General features: G+C 43.8%; 1 protein-coding gene across 1 annotated transcript; it reads left to right on the forward strand.

Annotated features, from left to right (window-relative positions):
* The first annotated feature begins 1,225 nt into the window (after positions 1–1,225).
* LOC109866088 (peripherin-2-like) lies at positions 1,226–10,515 on the forward strand. The gene is made up of 3 exons (XM_020454641.2): positions 1,226–2,171; positions 4,244–4,490; positions 8,727–10,515. Exons 1-3 carry the CDS (start codon positions 1,591–1,593, stop codon positions 8,931–8,933), a joined length of 1,035 nt encoding a protein of 344 aa, XP_020310230.1. The 5' UTR covers positions 1,226–1,590; the 3' UTR covers positions 8,934–10,515.
* Positions 10,516–19,301: the final 8,786 nt, after the last annotated feature.

The raw sequence follows: 19,301 nt of genomic DNA on the forward strand, positions 1-19,301 counted from the left end.
AATGTGTTGTCTAGTCTAGGACCGGGCCTAATCTGTGTATGGGAAACCGTCTCTAACTGTTTCTTCCCTTTTCCACATCCTGTCCCCACTTTTCCCAGAGAAATCTGACATGTAGTAGAGGTTATAATCATACTGTACCAGTGACAGTGCTGATCTCTGCCCCCAGCTACTCTAACACCAGTATGCTCCTCTGGTTTCTCTCATAAGTTCTGCCAACTTCTGAAGATGTCATATCAGGTCTGCTGGCCTGTTGTGTGTAACTGTGCAGCTCACATGTGCACCTGCCATCATGTAGTTGATTGAATGCACTGACACTCACATAACCACACACATCTCCCTTCTCTTATATAGTTTACACATCACAATCCTAGCTTTGCTGTGCAATAAAGAGGCCCCCTTTTAGAAGTTCGTTGTTGGTCCACCAAACTGCCAGAAGCATTACACAGTTCATTCAGTCCAGACACAAACACCTTCATAGTTAAATCTGCCTGCTTCCTTAATACAGCGGGGTATATTACAATGCAGGATCGATGAGTTAGCCAGCGAACTTGCCTTATCATTCTGAAATAACTTTTTATTTTTTTAGAAATATAAGCTAGAAATGGGCATGGTTTAATTGTCTTAACAGCCCAGAAAACATCTCAGTTTAGCTTTCTTAATGAACCAGAAAATAAATAGTTCTTTCTGGTTGTTGATCAAATTGATCTGATCCTGCTTTGTAGTAGACCCCTCTGATGAGAGACTGCCAGGTTGTTTATGTTGGCTGCTGAATGCAGGTGTAGCTAAGTGGGTCATGGGGAGACTGTTGTAGGAGCTACTCTAAGGATCCATTCTTCCAGAGCCTGTCTGTCTGTGAGGGGCTTACAGGTTTTTTGGTTGTTTTTATTGAATCGGCTCACTGACTCTACACTGCAAACATCCTTCCTCGTCTGAACCAAGGGACCCATGTCAACATCGCAGCACGTCTTAGTTCCACCTACCGGCTCTCTGTTAACCACTAACCATTAACTGTCCTCGTTTCCGGCCCCCGGTGCGTTCGATCGGGGCGACCGTGGACCATGTGAGCATTCAAACCAATTATGTATCCTGGCAGCAGTTTACGGCCTGGCTCATCTTCTGGAGAGGGATTTCTGTAAATGGGATCAGACTGCTTACAGGGAATTATCATGACGCACCTCCCCTCTGGCTGGAATCTGGAGGATCTTCCTCAATCCTCCTCCAGCCAGTGAAAGGGACATCACAATTAGCCTCACCTGTTGATTTTGACATTTTTGGAGGGAAAGTTTGGGACAGAGGCAAGGGGGGAAAAGTGTGACCCTGTGTTCTGTCATCCGTCTGGGTGAGTTTGGTGAGTTTTCTATTTAGGGTCCTGCCATTATGGGAGAGGACCTGAAGTAATAACAGCACTCCTCTTTCCTTACCTCTCCTTCTCTCTGGGATGGATTACAGATCTTTGGCTGATCTGACACTCCTGCCCTGCTGAAACTGCTGCCTGGGACATCCAAAAGAAGGACCAGACCTTCAGACATTAGAGCTATATCTCATCTCAGAGGTGTATTTTCATTTTAGGAATCTCCCTAAATTGCCACCATGGCACTAATGAAGGTCAAGTTTGACCTGAAGAAGCGGGTGAAACTGGCCCAGTTCGTATGGCTGATGTACTGGTTCTCAGTGATGGCAGGCGTGCTGGTCTTCAGCATGGGGCTGTTCTTTAAGATCGAGCTGCGTAAGCGCTCAGAGATGATGGACAACAATGAGAGCCACTTCGTTCCTAACCTACTAATCGGCGTGGGGCTACTGGCCTGTGGGATCAATGCCATGGGAGGCAAGATCTGCTATGACTCCCTGGACCCCAGCAAGTTCTCCAGGTGGAAGCCTATGCTCAAACCCTTCCTAGTCTCCTGTGTGGTTTTCAATTGTCTCCTGGTGCTGACGGCTCTGCTCTGCTTCCTTATGAGGATCCCTCTCCAGTTCACGCTGGCCGAGGGCCTGAAGAACGCCCTGAAGTTCTACAAGGACACAGACACGCCGGGACGCTGCTACATGAAGAGAACCCTGGACCAGATGCAGATGGAGTTCCGTTGCTGCGGCAACAACAACTTCAGGGACTGGTTCGAGATCCAGTGGGTCAGCAATCGCTACCTGGACTTCAGTGCCAAGGAAGTAAAAGAGTGAGTCATGATATTAGCAACAGATCTAGGATCAGTTCTAAAGATCCCTAACCATTAGGAGGTTATAATGACCTGACCTTAGATCAGTGTTAAACATAGTGATGTACGTTTTATTTTAAATAAGATGACTCTATAATAGGCCCATACCAACAAATGGTATGAATGGAGATTGTAGAGTTAGTTTATGGGGGAGGGGGGTGGTGTCCACTGTTGTTAAAGGGTGTTCAGTATAAAGGGATTGCAGGTGCGAGGGGGTGGGGGCTAAGTAATATCAAAGGGCCACTTTTTGTTATAAGGTTAAGGAGGGATTACAGGGTCAGTGGATTTTAGATTTTAGTGTTAGAGGTGGTGATGGTGGTGTGTGCATGTGGGTTTGTTTAAAGGATTACTGAACAGTGTCTGGCTTACGGGAGGTGGGGGAAGGAGATTCAGTCTGTGAGAGTTGAAGGGGAATGATTCCGGGGTCTGTTTTGCAGTGTGTCTGGTGTAAGGTGTGTATGGATTCAGGTGTTTCAAGTTTTGGTTGTCAGTGTAAGTGATATCAAGTGTGTAGTTGTGGTTGTCTAAAGGGGAAGTGAGTGGTATAAGGCGTACATGCACCCGTGTGTGTGTGTGTGTGTGTGTGTGTGTGTGTGTGTGTGTGTGTGTGTGTGTGTATATGTGTGTGTGTGTGTGTGTGTGTATGTGTTGTGAGCCTGTGAGTTAATAGTGGCTCCAACCCTACTTTAATACATCTCATTCAGAAAATCGGACCTGTCTAGTGTCAGCGTTATCAAGCATTTTCAATATTCCCAACAGAGTGTTATTCTATGTCCTTGTTGTTGGGAATGACTGGAAATGATTCATATCCCTGTCACTCTCTCATCTCTGATCCCATCAGACTACTCTTTGCATGACTCTAATTTAGTACTGCCCTACAACTGTCAATCACAGTTGAAACCCTACCGCCAGACCACCCAAAGGCCAAATGCACGCTCCCTGCTACAGAATCAGAGAGATTACTGCTGTCACGGTCAGTTCAGTCAGTCTCACCTTATGGGGATCATCCACATCTACTCAGACGATCAACAAACTGCTTGATTGATTACCAGTCAACTATAACTATGTTGACAAGCCACAACTAGGTTAACTAGCTACTACTGTATATCCAGCCATCGATTAGTTAGTATGCACACTAATTCCATTTAGGCAATACATCATCATTCGAAGTAATGGCTCAACCATTTCAATACATCCTCTGAAATGCCTTCTCAGTGTAGTGGAGGAAAGTCATTCTGAGAGAGATCCTTTGTAAGTGGTGTGCATCCTTATCCTCCATAATCCTTTGTTGTAATTTCTGAGTCTGTGGCAGATAGATGTCTTACCAATGAGGATGTGTGTTCAATGAGAGTTGCTGAATGTTTTTCTCATCTTCAGTGTGCTCATCTGTTTGTGTTGGAGACCGAGATGTAGTGAAAGTATCATAGTTCCTTCCCAATGTAAGCAGAGTTCATTCTTCATTCTCCTTTGGCTCATGCACCTTTTTTTGGAAAGCAAGTGACACTATTCGTTTGCACTGTTTCTTCGCAAATCCAATGTGAGGAGAGGGGCAAACGGGGTTAATCCCATTCAAACAGCATGTGACTGATAGAGCTTCGTGATCCTCTCTTTACCAGGTAGAATGTGAACAGATTTCAGCTCTGTCAGAAACAATGCAAGCACTGCAAACCTTTTGTCATGGAAAGAGCACGTAAAAGCAGTGTTAGGTTGTGTCAGGGTTGTGTCAGGGTTGTGTCAGGTCTTTCAGCCTAATACTACCTTTCTAAATACTGGTAGTTCACTAGGACTTCATCACACTTACAATACGTTATGATGGATTGATTGGGTAGGGCTTTTTATATATTACCCTGACTATGACATCTGCCCTTTGCCCTCTGACCCCCAGTCATTTAAGCACTAATGAGTATGGGAAGTACTTGATGGAGGCTACCTTTTCACTCCCCTAACCCCATAAGACCTTGACCCTAACACACAATACACTGACCCTAAGCCATAAAACCTTAACCTCTGCTCTTTGCCCTTTCACCCCCCAGTCGTATCGGCAGCAACGTGGATGGGAAGTACCTGATGGATGCTGTTCCATTCAGCTGCTGTAACCCCGGCTCCCCGCGGCCCTGCATCCAGTACCAGGTGACCAACAACACGGCCCACTACTCCTACGACCACCACACCGAAGACCTGAACATCTGGAAACGGGGCTGCCGCGACGCTCTGATTTCCTACTACGGAGGCATGATGAACAGCATAGGAGCCCTGGTGCTGCTGGTCACTATTCTGGAGGTAAGAAAAGAGCATCTACAGATGGATTTTCCAAATAAAGTTTTACCAAATACTCCCTTTCACTCGCTTGTTAAAAGGCATGGGGTGTTTTTTGTGATGAAGTTTTAACTGAGAGTTGACAAAGATGCCTGGCTAGATCCAGAATTCCTGGCATGGTGTCCTCCTGTACTCTCAATGTACATTTCCACACCTCCCTCCACCTCTCTCACCCCCTCCACCACTTCCACCTCCCTCCATCTCAACCACCACCTACCACCTCCCTCCACTTCCCTCATCTCCCCTCACCACCTCCATCTACTTTCCTCCCCTCCCTACACCTCCCCCCACGAACTCCACCAGCTCCCTACACCTCCACCTGCTCCTTCCACCACCCCCCTCCACCTCCACCTCCTCCACCCCAACCCTTCCTCATGCCTTAGTCATGATACCTGCTTCTACGCCTCCTGCTCTCTGCTGTAGGGATGCCATCACCTGCCAGGTTTACAGAGGTACACACAGACACACACCTGCCAGGTTTACAACGGTACACACAGACACACACCTGCCAGGTTTACAGAGGTACACACAAACACACACCTGCCAGGTTTACAACGGTACACACAGGCATACACTTGCCAGGTTTACAATGGTAAACACAGACACACACCTGCCAGGTTTACAATGGTAAACACAGACACACACGTAGAGGCAGTGGTAGTGCACATGGCTGGTAACGCTTTAGTGGTCTTCTTGTGGGTCGTATGGATGCAGGCTTTCACTCCAACCAAACCAATAAAATACCTGAACTTGATTCAGCTTTGATTTCAATTCTCCTCATTAGGAAGTGCAACTGAGAGCGAGATTTGGGTCTTGGAGGCTTTGATGTGGGTGTCTCGGGTGTGTGTGTTCGAACGTGGGAAGCGTTTGCACTTTCACTCGGCCAAAACCGTGCACAGTTACAGTCACTCACCTTTCCAGATAACTTGAAACAATCTGACCAGAGGGGTATACTATGATTTAAGCTAGATCTACTTATCGTTTTCTAATGCTAGCCAGCTTCAGTTAGCTTCACAGTCCAGCTCATGCTTCATTCGTACTCCGATGTGGATATTGCTTGTCCGCCGGCCGCTAACTCTAGCAGGCTTATGTCGTATGTGGCTAGTCGAACACCGAACTCTTCATTGAGACAATGCTGAAACACCAATGTAATGGCGAGTCAGTGCCACATTTTCAATTGTGCCTAAATCAAATTGAAAGAAAAGTTATCTGTCATTTTCAGCAGGCTATGGCGTGAAATAGGCTTGTTGAAGTCTTTATTGATCGTTAATGCCATCTTTGGCCTGCTTGTCAATGCACAAGCACTTTTTTCCCCCATACCTATCAATAAAAGCAAAAGTTTCTGTGCAAAGTTTAAAATGCATTCTGTCATTACTAAATGTGTAATGTGATAGGTATTTTAATGTAACTTTTTTTGAACACACATTTTTTTATGAATAAAATATTGAATCAGTCATGTTCCTCAAATGAAAGGGATGATGCAATCTTTGCGAGAGGGAGGGAATCTAATTTCATTGGTCCTCAACTCGCAGCTCAGACACTTCATTCAGGATATATTTGAGCAGGTTAGTTCTGAATGATTTGTAGCCACAGGAATTTACCTGCCTGAAAGGTGAGCAACTTTAGAGGTACCAGTTATCCCGAGTTGAACTCAGAGTTGACCAAAGTTACCTCGCTAACTCCTCAAACTATGTATAGGCCTCAGGTCTGGAATTGTCAAAGTTAGTTTGACGTTGGATAGCCTATCTCTGGGGCTAGTTAGGGACTTCAAATATATCCAACCCAAGGAAAGCTGTTACGGTACCCTTCATTCTGTGACATACCATTTTTTCCTAATTATCTTGCAAATGTCAGTTTTGGACAAGACTGACTCAATGACCAAAATGATGCTATTTACACTTTGTTGTAGTCAATTTTGACACAAGAATAAATGTTTCTGACTAATATAGATGCCACATAAACCGTTTTCTACCAGAGAAGTTGTTTATTGCCTTCAGTTGCTCCCTTAACTTGTCCTGAAAACCTGGACTTGGACTCAATCTGCTGAAGCTTATCAGGGATAAAAACAACCCGAGAGATCTCCTACCTGGAATAGCCATGGTTACGCAACTGTCTCCATGGTATTACCTTACCTATAGCTTTGTCAGAGGGGTCATACTAGAAAGGATCCCGCTTTTGTCAAATTAACATCATATTTGTCTTTTCGTACTAGGTTTGGAGAATTAACGTAGCAGGTTAGGGGAATGTTAAAGTTTGGAAAAGGCTTAGCATAAATGTAAAAAAAAGAATTAATCTACTTTTGACAAAAGCTGGAGCAATTGAAGTTGAAAATTCCTGGTGGGGCCTCCCGGGTGGCGCAGTGGTTAAGGGCGCTTTACTGCAGCGCTAGCGACGCACAATTGGCCTAGCATCGTCCGGGTTAGGGAGGGTTTGGCCGGTAGGGATATCCTTGTCTCATCGCGCACCAGCGACTCCTGTGGTGGGCCGGGTGCAGTGCACGCTAACCAAGGTTACCAGGTGCACGGTGTTTCCTCCAACACATTGGTGCGGCTGGCTTCCGGGTTGGATGCGCGCTGTGTTAAGAAGCAGTGCGGCTTGGTTGGGTTGTGTATCGGAGGATGCATGACATTTAACCTTCGTCTCTCCCGAGCCCATACCGGAGTTGTAGCGATGAGACAAGATAGTAGCTACTAACAATTGGATACCACAAAATTGGGGAGAAAAAGGAGTATTTAAAATGTTTTTTAAAATAATAATAATCCTTGTGTTTGTGATGCCTGCCGTTTGGTGTGATGCAGACCAGGTGGGGAGCGTGGTGAAGCAGAGGAGTCATCGCAGTCCTTTTGAGTCAAAGTCTCTACTTAACAAAGTCATGTTGGGGGGGCAGGTAGCCTAGTGCTTAGAGTGTTGGGCCAGTAATTGAAAGGTTGCTGGATTGAATCCCTGAGCTGACAATGTAAAAATCTGTCGTTCAGCCCCTGAACAAAGCAGTTGTCGTATGCTGAGGCAGTGAAGAAAGTAGAGGAGGATGGGTCAACGGTAGAGGAGGATGGGTCAATGGTAGAGGAGGATGGGTCAATGGTGAGGATCCCAGTGAGTAATAGATTTCTGTCAGAATTTCTTCGGTTGTCTGTCATTGTAAATAAGAATTGGTTCTTTACTGACTTGCCTAGTTAAATAAAGGTTAAATACATGTTTTTTTAATCTTGTTAGAGCTTTTGTGCCGAACCCATTGCACTGTTTCACGTGCAACTTTTATGTTCATGTCGCAGCCGTGTGTAGGGGGGAGATTCCAAGGTGTGGGAAGTGTGCAGGAGGGCATAGGACAGAGGATTGTGTCGTTTTGGTGGATAAAGTTGCGTGTGTCAACTGTAAGGGTGCCCATGTTGTTGGGGATCGGAAGTGTTTGATGCGAGAGCGGCAGTTTGAAGTGGCCTGAGTCAGAGTGGTGCAGAAGCTGTCGTATGCTGAGGCAGTGAAGAAAGTAATAGATTTGTGTCAGAGGGTGTTTTGAGTAATAGATTTGTGTCAGAGGGTGTTTTGAGCTTCATTAAGGCTGGCTTCTTAGCGTTCATAGAAATGCTTATCAACTGTACCGCAGAGATGGAACGTAAAATCACAGAAAATAGATGTTGTGGTGGCAGCAGCAGAGAACTATTTGGGCATACGAGATTTGACTTCAGAAGAGTTACAGGGTGTTGAGTGGTGGTGTCCCGTCCTCCCAGGCCGTTGGCAGATAGTGTCAAAGTAGTGGAATGGGGTATGTCTTTTATTCGGTTCTGTAGGGCTACACAGATGCTACTACATTAGCCTATGCCCGTGAGGCAAACTTATGATTGCTGGTGCCTGTTGTTGCTTACCCTGTCAGTGTGAATCTCTGTTTTTAGCTAACTCTTTGTTTCAGACGGGTTTGATGTGTTGACTTGGAACATAAGCAAAGATATATTTCAGTTGCTGAATGCTGATTGGTGTCTTCTGTTAGACATGTCATCCTGCGCTAACAGCTATAGCTATCTCTCTCAGCCCCTGTAAATTGGTTAATGTGGGGTTAGGTTAAGTTATGGGTTTTCACTTCCAGTACATGAGCAAGTCGCTGAAGCTAGTGTTTACCTCAGGCCAGGTGTAGCTCTTCACCCAGGCTAGCTGTAAGTCTTAGCCCAGGCTAGATGTAACTAATATGTCTATCTCTATCCCCTGTAGGTTATTGTGATGATCGGCCTCCAGTACGTGAATACCTCCCTGTCTAACCTGGCCAACCCAGAGGACCCAGAGTGTGAGAGCGAAGGCTGGATCCTGGAGAAGACAGTGAAGGAGACGTTTACTGACATCATGGACAAGATGAAAGCCATGAGTAAAGGCAATGCAGTGGACGAGGCCGGAGTGGATGGTGTCGCCACGGGCAGCTGAACAAGACACGTTGACACAAACTGAGACCATTCCCACCGAAGGGAAGAAGGGCAGATTGAACAACTCCTTTGCATTTATTACACATAATACACACATAATACACACATAATACACACATAATACACACATAATACACACATAATACACACATAATACACACATAATACACACATAATACACACATAATACACACATAATACACACATAATACACACATAATACACACATACATGCCCGACACACACAATACTGTCCATCTGAAGGGAAAACTGAAATGGACACAAATGGACTCTTGAGTACATGTCAGCACTTACGATATGTTGAATGTACGAATGCATGAATGTATGTATAAGTCACATTATAACCAATTTCCAATATGCCCTCCCCCACTCCAATACACACAGACTAACACACAATACACACTTTTTCTAACACTCATACCTTTTACACACACACACACACACACACACACACACACACACACACACACACACACACACACACACACACACACACACACACACACACACACACACACACACACACACACACACACACACACCTCTCCTCCAACCTCAGCTTTGCTACTCTGCTTCAGTTTTCTTACGTTCTGTATAATTCTGCTCTGTTTCATATTTCATTTTCTATAAAACGAGGGAAAAACTAAACACCACCCAGTGTCATGAAAATGCATAATGTCAGATGTTTTGCATTGCACTGTGAAAATGCATTTTTAAGAGTACGGTCAGGAAACCAGGTATGTTGTGTTTTATGGATAATGTGGGGCTGGTGGTTGCGATGCATCCCGCTCCCCTTCCCAGAGAGGAGGTTAAAGTGGAAAGGTTAAATGTTAATTCATAGCCCAAGGAATATATGTTTTGGATCCACCTGTAGTGCAGTTTTTTCTATTAGATAATTCATAGAAAATTCAAAAGAAAAGGACTGAAACACCCCAGATATCAACTCTTTAAAGTTCTTAATTTCTAACTTAATTTGAGAGATGGAGGAGGGCTGGAGACTCCTGGGCTGGAAGAGGTGGATCCATTTCACCCTAACCCGATGTTGTTGAAGTTTAGGGAGGAGGGGCTAAAGGAGACGTGGCGGGGGTGAACCAGGGGTGACCCCACAGTTGAGGACATTTGAGACTGGCAGCTAAACCCCTGGCCTCTGACCCCTGAACTCTGACCCCAGCCGTCTGCTCTGTGAGGTCACTCAGCAGGTCCAATCAGCATTCTCTTATTGGATTATCAAGAGCTACTGTACATACCCACACACTCACAGACCAACTCCCAGGCTACTGTTGTCTTTGTAAATAGTCTAGTATTGATACATAACTTTTTTTAAACCGTGTAATTCATTTAAATTATTTTATTTACGGAAAAAAAAATGTTTTGCCATGAGAAATCCTTCTGTTTTTCTTTCTGTATGTTGTGTAGAAGGATGATGAGGCCATTGTGTAAATGATTTGTTTTGCCATGAGAAATCCTTCTGTTTTTCTTTCTGTATGTTGTGTAGAAGGATGATGAGGCCATTGTGTAAATGGACATGTTAATAAAGAAGCTAGCCCTGTGAAGTAGAGTTGGACATATTGGTGTTGTGTTGTTTCTACTTTAAGACTGATCAAAGATCAAACAGCAATGCCTTCTGGGAACTCAGCGGGGTGCCTCATTTAGCCAATTGGATCAGGGTAATCATCAGATTACCGCATTCACATGGACACAGGACAACCCTGCACATGGAGACTGAAGGACGAGGGTGTGTGTGTATGTGCGTGTGTGTGTGCGTGTTTGTTCTGTGACTTGAGATGTAAAAAAAATCTCAACTTCGGATCTCTAACATTCTAGGTGTTTTTAGTTGTTAAGCGACCAAAGGATCCGCCTCCGTTACCAAAGGATCCGCCATTAACTACATTACCAAAGGATCTGCCATTAACTACTTTACCAAAGGATCTGCCATTAACTACGTTACCAAAGGATCTGCCATTAACTACATTACCAAAGGATCTGCAATTAACTACATTAGCAAAGGATCTGCCATTAACTACTTTACCAAAGGATCTGCCATTAACTACGTTACCAAAGGATCTGCCATTAACTACATTACCAAAGGATCTGCAATTAACTACATTACCAAAGGATCTGCCATTAACTACGTTACCAAAGGATCCGTCTACATTACCAAAGGATCTGCCATTAACTACTTTACCAAAGGATCTGTCATTAACTATGTTACCAAAGGATCCGCCTACGTTACCAAAGGATCCGCCTACATTACCAAAGGATCCGCCTACGTTACCAAAGGATCCGCCATTAACTACGTTACCAAAGTATCTGCCATTAACTACGTTACCAAAGGATCTGCCATTAACTACGTTACCAAAGGATCTGCCATTAACTACATTACCAAAGGATCTGCCTACCTTACCAAAGGATCTGCCATTAACTACGTTACTAAAGAATCTGCCATTAACTACGTTACCAAAGGATCTGCCATTAACTACATTACCAAAGGATCTGCCATTAACTACATTACCAAAGGATCCCCTTACGTTACCAAAGGATCCGCCTACGTTACCAAAGGATCCACCTACATTACCAAAGGATCCGCCTACGTTACCAAAGGATCCGCCATTAACTACGTTACCAAAGGATCTGCCATTAACTACGTTACCAAAGGATCTGCCATTAACTACGTTACCAAAGGATCTGCCATTAACTACATTACCAAAGGATCTGCCTACGTTACCAAAGGATCTGCCATTAACTACGTTACCAAAGGATCTGCCATTAACTACGTTACCAAAGGATCTGCCATTTACTACGTTACCAAAGGATCTGCCATTAACTACATTACCAAAGGATCCCCTTACGTTACCAAAGGATCTGCCATTAACTACATTATCAAAGGATCTGCCATTAACTACATTACCAAAGGGTCTGCCTACGTTACCAACGGATCTGCCATTAACTACATTACCAAAGGATCAGCCTACGTTACCAAAGGATCTGCCATTAACTACATTACCAAAGGATCTGCTATTAACTACATTACCAAAGGATCTGCCTACATTACCAAAGGATCTGCCATTAACTACATTACCAAAGGATCTGCCTACGTTACCAAAGGATCTGCCATTAACTACGTTACCAAAGGATCTGCCATTTACTACGTTACCAAAGGATCTGCCATTAACTACATTACCAAAAGGATCTGCCATTAACTACATTATCAAAGGATCTGCCATTAACTACATTACCAAAGGGTCTGCCTACGTTGCCAACGGATCTGCCATTAACTACATTACCAAAGGATCAGCCTACGTTACCAAAGGATCTGCCATTAACTACATTACCAAAGGATCTGCTATTAACTACATTACCAAAGGATCTGCCTACATTACCAAAGGATCTGCCATTAACTACATTACCAAAGGATCTGCCTACGTTACCAAAGGATCTGCCATTAACTACATTACCAAAGGATCTGCCATGAACTACATTACCAAAGGATCTGCCATTAACTACGTTACCAAAGGATCTGCCATTAACTACGTTACCAAAGGATCTGCCATTAACTACATTACCAAAGGATCTGCCTACATTACCAAAGGATCTGCCATTAACTACATTACCAAAGGATCTGCCATAAACTACATTACCAATTCCAATGTCGTCATTAAAGCACCTTTGCAAGACTTCCTTGATAAATATACTAATTTAATTGTGACATTTGATGTCTAATTGTCTATGACATTATGTGATTGTCTGTGTCCAGTGGTAAACAGTAAATTAACTACATTACCAAAGGATCTGCCTACATTACCAAAGGATCTGCCATTAACTACATTACCAAAGGATCTGCCATAAACTACATTACCAATTCCAATGTCGTCATTAAAGCACCTTTGCAAGACTTCCTTGATAAATATACTAATTTAATTGTGACATTTGATGTCTAATTGTCTATGACATTATGTGATTGTCTGTGTCCAGTGGTAAACAGTAAATCCTATAATCTATAAACTGAGGAGACAACCAGACAACGCCAGAGCCCAGTCATTCATCTGAGCATTCAATGTCCAACAGAGATACAAAAACGTTGTATCTATAGACGATCATCACATATTTTGTCTAGTCGCCAACCAGTTCCATGCAGCTGCCAGATTCTGTTTAACTTGGGCTGCATTTACACAGGCAGCCCAATTCTGGTATTTTTTCCACTAATTGGTCTTTGACCAATCACATCAAATCTCTTTCACAGTGAGAAGAAAAGATCCGAATTGGGCTGCCTGTCTAAATGCATCCTTGGCCATAATATTTATAATCGGCATTACATCCCATTGATGGCTAAAATGTTTGAGGTAGTGAGGAGGTATTTGGAAAGGCACAATCCTGTACCACAAATCAAGGTTCTGATTCCAGGTCAAGTCAGAGGGGAGACCTATAGAGAGCAGAACAGCAGTAGGTGTTATTATAGTACTGTAAAGGACCAAGTATAATGAGGTTGTGAGTTGGGGCTTGGGGGGTAGTTAGTGGGTGTGTGGAGTATTTAGCTACCCCACACACCCACTAACTACCCCTCAAGGTAGTTAGTGGGGAGCTTGAGGGGTAGTTAGCGGGTGTGTGGGGTAGTTAGCTAGTGTGTGGGGGACTGAGGGGCAGTTAGCAGTGTGTGGTGCACATGGCTAGTGAGTGGGTCATGAGGGGTAGTTAGTAGGTATGTGGGGTAGTTAGCTAGTGTGTGGGGCCTGAGGGGTAGTTAGTGGGTGTGTGGGGTAGCTAGCTAGTAAGTGGGGGCTTGAGGGGTAGTTAGTGGGTGTGTGGGGTAGCTAACTTGTGAGTTGGGGGCTTGAGGGGTAGTTAGCGGGTGTGTGGGGTAGTAAGCTAGTGTGTGGGGGCCTGAGGGGTAGTTAGTGGGTGTTTGGAGTAGCTAGCTAGTGCGTGGGGGCCTGAGGGGTATTTAGCCCGTGAGTAAGGTCTTGAGGGGTAGTTAGTGGGTGTGTAGGGTAGTTGGCTAGTAAGTGGGGCCAGAGAAATAGTTAGTGGGTGTTTGGTGTAGCTGCAGGCAGTGGTAAAGAGGCCAACAGTAGGTGGTATTTTGGTATTGTGGTTAACCAGCAGGTCTGAGCAGATAAGAGGCCAAAAGAGGCTTTAGATTAGCATCGTTAGACAGCCTTGAGAGCAACTATACAGTCCTGGAATTACGTCACTAAGGGGGGGGGTGGTATGAGCTGATTCAGGGGAAAGCATCGTGACGTCCATTACAATACCTTCTGTTTCCCACAGAGAGCGTTAGATTATATCTGTTCTCTTCTACCTTTCCTAGCTGGAAAAGCACCAGGATGTTGTTTTGAAGTTATGAATCTGAATTTAGAGAACTGAATTTAGAGAACTGAATTTTAAAACTGAATCTGAATGCATCTGAGAAATTGAATATATTAAACTTTGGTAAACTTGAAATTATAGTTTGTAAACTTATTTCAAATATTGAATTTGAATATTGAATTCACCGTGACCCATTAAATCCACTGTGAACCATCAGATCCTCCTCTCCGCCCTCGCAGGGCTGGGTGTCTCAGGCTCTGCACACTCATAGACTGCATCCTATGTGGCAGGCCGCTCCTACCAGGTGATGTGGAGAAGATCTGTGTCTGCCCCACGCACTCTCACTACTGGTGTCCCTCGGGGGTTCGGTTCCAGGCCCTCTCCTCTTCTCTCTATACACCAAGTCATTGGTGCCTTCCACTCGCTCCTGCAATGACTCGCTCCTCTACAACCCTCAAACTCAACTCTAGACCTCAAAGCCAGTTTCATTGCTTTTCTGCATTGTTCCCCTCTATTCAGGGAGAGATTTAGACCTGGGACACCAGGTGGATGCAATTTATTATCAGGTAGAACAGAAAACCAGCAGGCCACCTCTGGTCTCTTGGCCCTTCCACCCCTACAGGAGGGCAGCTCCGCTCAGCCCAGTCCAAGCTCTTCTCTGTCCTGGCACACCAATGGTGTAACCAATTTCCCCCTGAAGCTAGGACAACAGAGTCCCTGGTCATCTTCTGAAAACATCTGAAACCCTACTTCCTTAAAGAGTATCTTAATAATCTCATAGCCTTCCCCCTTTCACACCCCCTCCTCACCACTTTCCCCCTTTATTGAGTAAACATCTATGTGTGGTTGTCCCACCTAGCTATTTTAAAATTAATGCACTAACTGTAAACCTTTCTGGATAAGAGCGTCTGCTAAATTACTAAAATGTAAATGAATTCAATTGAAATTGAATGTAAAAACTGTATGCAATATTCCTAAGATTCAGTTTAAAATCATGAAATACTTTTTTGAAATACAATTTTAGGGTTAGGGTAAGGGAAAATGATCTCCTAACCTGCCATGAGAAGTCACTTCTGGCCTTAACTGTATCAAAGTGGCATGTTTGCAGGGAGTCCCATTATGATGTAACTCAAAGAAGCTGTCCTCTGCTGCAGCCTACTGGTGCAGATAGGTACTGCTCTGCTCCGTCATCCTGTCATTCTACAGCAGATATCACTATCCCAATGTCTCCTTTGGTATTCTCCTGGACATTTGTCCTTTGTTTAGTGATGTCATAGTTTTACCTCTAACCCAGAGCTCTGGGGTCAAACACGTAACCATCAAAGACACAGATAAACATTTTCTGAACTATGTTCATTTAGAGAGAGAGAGAGCCCTCTGCTGTGAGTATGTTTTAGTAGCTAGTCAGTGTCTTGTGTCTTAATGAGAGGGGGTATTGTTTGGGGCCTGCCCTGAATACCCATCACACCGTACCAGGCTGATACAACGACATCACCCAATAACAAACACACACACACACGCACACACACACATACACACACACACACACACACACACACACACACACACACACACACACACACACACACACACACACACACACACACACACACACACACACACACACACACACACACACACACACACACACACATATACATTTAAATTCAGAAGTTTACAAACACTTGGGTTGGAGTCATTAAAACTCCACAAATTTCTTGCAAACAAATTGTAGTTTTGGCAGGTCGGTTAGGACATCTACTTTGTGCATGACATAAGTAATTTTTCCAACAATTGTTTAGACATATTATTTCACTTATAATTCACTGTATCACAATTCCAGTGGGTCAGAAGTTTACATACACTAAGTTGACTGTGCCTTTAAACAGCTTGGAAAATTCCAGAAAATGATGTAATGGCTTTAGAAGCTTCTGATAGGCTAATTGACATCATTTGAGTCAATTGGAGGTGTACCTGTGGATGTATTTCAAGGCCTACCTTCAAACTCAGTGCCTCTTTGCTTGACATCATTGTAAAATCAAAAGAAATCAGTCAAGAACTCAGAAAAACAATTGTAGACCTCCACAAGTCTGGTTCATCCTTGGGAGCAATTTCCAAACGCCTGAATGTACCACATTCACCTGTACAAACAATAGTACGCAGGTATAAACACCATGGGACCACGAAGCCGTCATACCGCTCCGGAAGGAGACGCTTCTGTTTCCTAGAGATGAACATATATTGGTGCGAAAAGTGCAAATCATTCCCAGAACAACAGCAAAGGACCTTGTGAAGATGCTGGAGGAAACGGGTACAAAAGTATCTATATCCACAGTAAAACAAGTCCTATATCGACATAACCTGAAAGGCCGCTCAGCAAGGAAGATGCCACTGCTTCAAAATGTCCATAAAAAAGCCAGACGACGGTTTGCAACTGCACATGTGGACGAAGATCGTACTTTTTGGAGAAATGTCCTCTGGTCCGATGAAACAAAAATATAACTATTTGGCAATAATGACCATCGTTATGTTTGGAGGAAAAACGGGAGGCGTGCAAGCTGAAGAACACCATCCCAACCGTGAAGCACGGGGGTGGCAGCATCATGTTGTGGGGGTGCTTTGCTGCAAGAGGGACTGGTGCACCTCACAAAGATGATGGCATCATGATGAGGGAAAATTATGTGGATGTATACAGTGCCTTGCGAAATTATTCGGCCCCTTTGAACTTTGCGACCTTTTGCCACATTTCAGGCTTCAAACATAAAGATTTAAAACTGTATTTTTTTGTGAAGAATCAACAACAAGTTGGACACAATCATGAAGTGGAACGACATTTATTGGATATTTCAAAGTTTTTTAACAAATCAAAAACTGAAAAATTGGGCGTGCAAAATTATTCAGCCCCCTTAAGTTAATACTTTGTAGTGCCACCTTTTGCTGCGATTACAGCTGTAAGTTGCTTGGGGTATGTCTCTATCAGTTTTGCACATCGAGAGACTGAAATGTTTACCCATTCCTCCATGCAAAACAGCTCGAGCTCAGTGAGGTTGGATGGAGAGCATTTGTGAACAGCAGTTTTCAGTTCTTTCCACAGATTCTCGATTGGATTCAGGTCTGGACTTTGACTTGGCCATTCTAACACCTGGATATGTTTATTTTTGAACCATTCCATTGTAGATTTTGCTTTATGTTTTGGATCATTGTCTTGTTGGAAGACAAATCTCCGTCCCAGTCTCAGGTCTTTTGCAGACTCCATCAGGTTTTCTTCCAGAATGGTCCTGTATTTGGCTCCATCCATCTTCCCATCAATTCTAACCATCTTCCCTGTCCCTGCTGAAGAAAAGCAGGCCCAAACCATGATGCTGCCACCACCATGTTTGACAGTGGGGATGGTGTGTTCAGGGTGATGGGCTGTGTTGCTTTTACGCCAAACATAACGTTTTGCATTGTTGCCAAAAAGTTCAATTTTGGTTTCATCTGACCAGAGCACCTTCTTCCACATGTTTGGTGTGTCTCCCAGGTGGCTTGTGGCAAACTTTAAACAACACTTTTTATGGATATCTTTAAGAAATGGCTTTCTTCTTGCCACTCTTCCATAAAGGCCAGATTTGTGCAATATACGACTGATTGTTGTCCTATGGACAGAGTCTCCCACCTCAGCTGTAGATCTCTGCAGTTCATCCAGAGTGATCATGGGCCTCTTGGCTGCATCTCTGATCAGTCTTCTCCTTGTATGAGCTGAAAGTTTAGAGGGACGGCCAGGTCTTGGTAGATTTGCAGTGGTCTGATACTCCTTCCATTTCAATATTATCGCTTGCACAGTGCTCCTTGGGATGTTTAAAGCTTGGGAAATCTTTTTGTATCCAAATCCGGCTTTAAACTTCTTCACAACAGTATCTCGGACCTGCCTGGTGTGTTCCTTGTTCTTCATGATGCTCTCTGCGCTTTTAACGGACCTCTGAGACTATCACAGTGCAGGTGCATTTATACGGAGACTTGATTACACACAGATGGATTGTATTTATCATCATTAGTCATTTAGGTCAACATTGGATCATTCAGAGATCCTCACTGAACTTCTGGAGAGAGTTTGCTGCACTGAAAGTAAAGGGGCTGAATAATTTTGCATGCCCAATTTTTCAGTTTTTGATTTGTTAAAAAAGTTTGAAATATCCAATTAATGTCATTCCACTTCATGATTGTGTCCCACTTGTTGTTGATTCTTCACAAAAAAATACATTTTTATATCTTTATGTTTGAAGCCTGAAATGTGGCAAAAGATCGCAAAGTTCAAGGGGGCCGAGTACTTTCGCAAGGCACTGTAGAAGCATCTCAAGACATCAGTCAGGAAGATAAAGCTTGTTCACAAATGGGTCTTCCAAATGGACAATGACCCCAAGCATACTTCCAAAGTTGTGGCAAAATGGCTTAAGGACAACAAAGTCAAGGTATTGGAGTGGCCATCACAAAGCCCTGACATCAATCCTATAGAAGATTTGTGGGAAGATCTGAAAAAGTGTGTGCGAACAAGGAGGCCTACAAACCTGACTCAGTTACACCAGCTCCGTCAGGAGGAATGGGCCAAAATTCACCCAACTTATTGTGGGAAGCTTGTGGAAGGCTCCCCGAAACGTTTGACCCAAGTTAAACAGTTTAAAGGCAATGCTACCAAATATTAATTGAGTGTATGTAAACTTCTGACCCCCTGGGAATGTGATGAAACAAATAAAAGTTGAAATAAATCATTCACTCTACTATTATTCTGACATTTCACATTCTTAAAATAAAGTGGTGATCCTAACTGGAATTTTTACTGGGATTAAATGTCAGGAATTGTGAAAAACTGAGTTTAAATGTATTTGGCTATGGTGTATGTAAACTTCCGACTTCAACTGTACATACACACATAGACAGTACACACATATATACACACAGGCGCACAAACGCATGCACCCACACACACACACACACACACACATTGTCCCCTACCCCATCAGACGTATAAGACCATCGTTGTTTTGAAGGTTAAATACACACATCTGAT

Source organism: Oncorhynchus kisutch, linkage group LG20 (assembly GCF_002021735.2).
Source record: "Oncorhynchus kisutch isolate 150728-3 linkage group LG20, Okis_V2, whole genome shotgun sequence".
In the NCBI taxonomy this organism is placed as follows: domain Eukaryota; kingdom Metazoa; phylum Chordata; class Actinopteri; order Salmoniformes; family Salmonidae; genus Oncorhynchus; species Oncorhynchus kisutch.

What these genes read in the sequence shown, in the direction of transcription:
- LOC109866088 (XM_020454641.2), top strand. Translation starts at nt 1,591, where the DNA reads ATGGCACTAATGAAGGTCAAGTTTGACCTGAAGAAGCGGGTGAAACTG. An exon ending in AGTGCCAAGGAAGTAAAAGA is followed by an intron (nt 2,172 to 4,243) that starts GTGAGTCATGAT and finishes TTCACCCCCCAG; the next exon opens with TCGTATCGGCAGCAACGTGG. An exon ending in TGCTGGTCACTATTCTGGAG is followed by an intron (nt 4,491 to 8,726) that starts GTAAGAAAAGAG and finishes TATCCCCTGTAG; the next exon opens with GTTATTGTGATGATCGGCCT.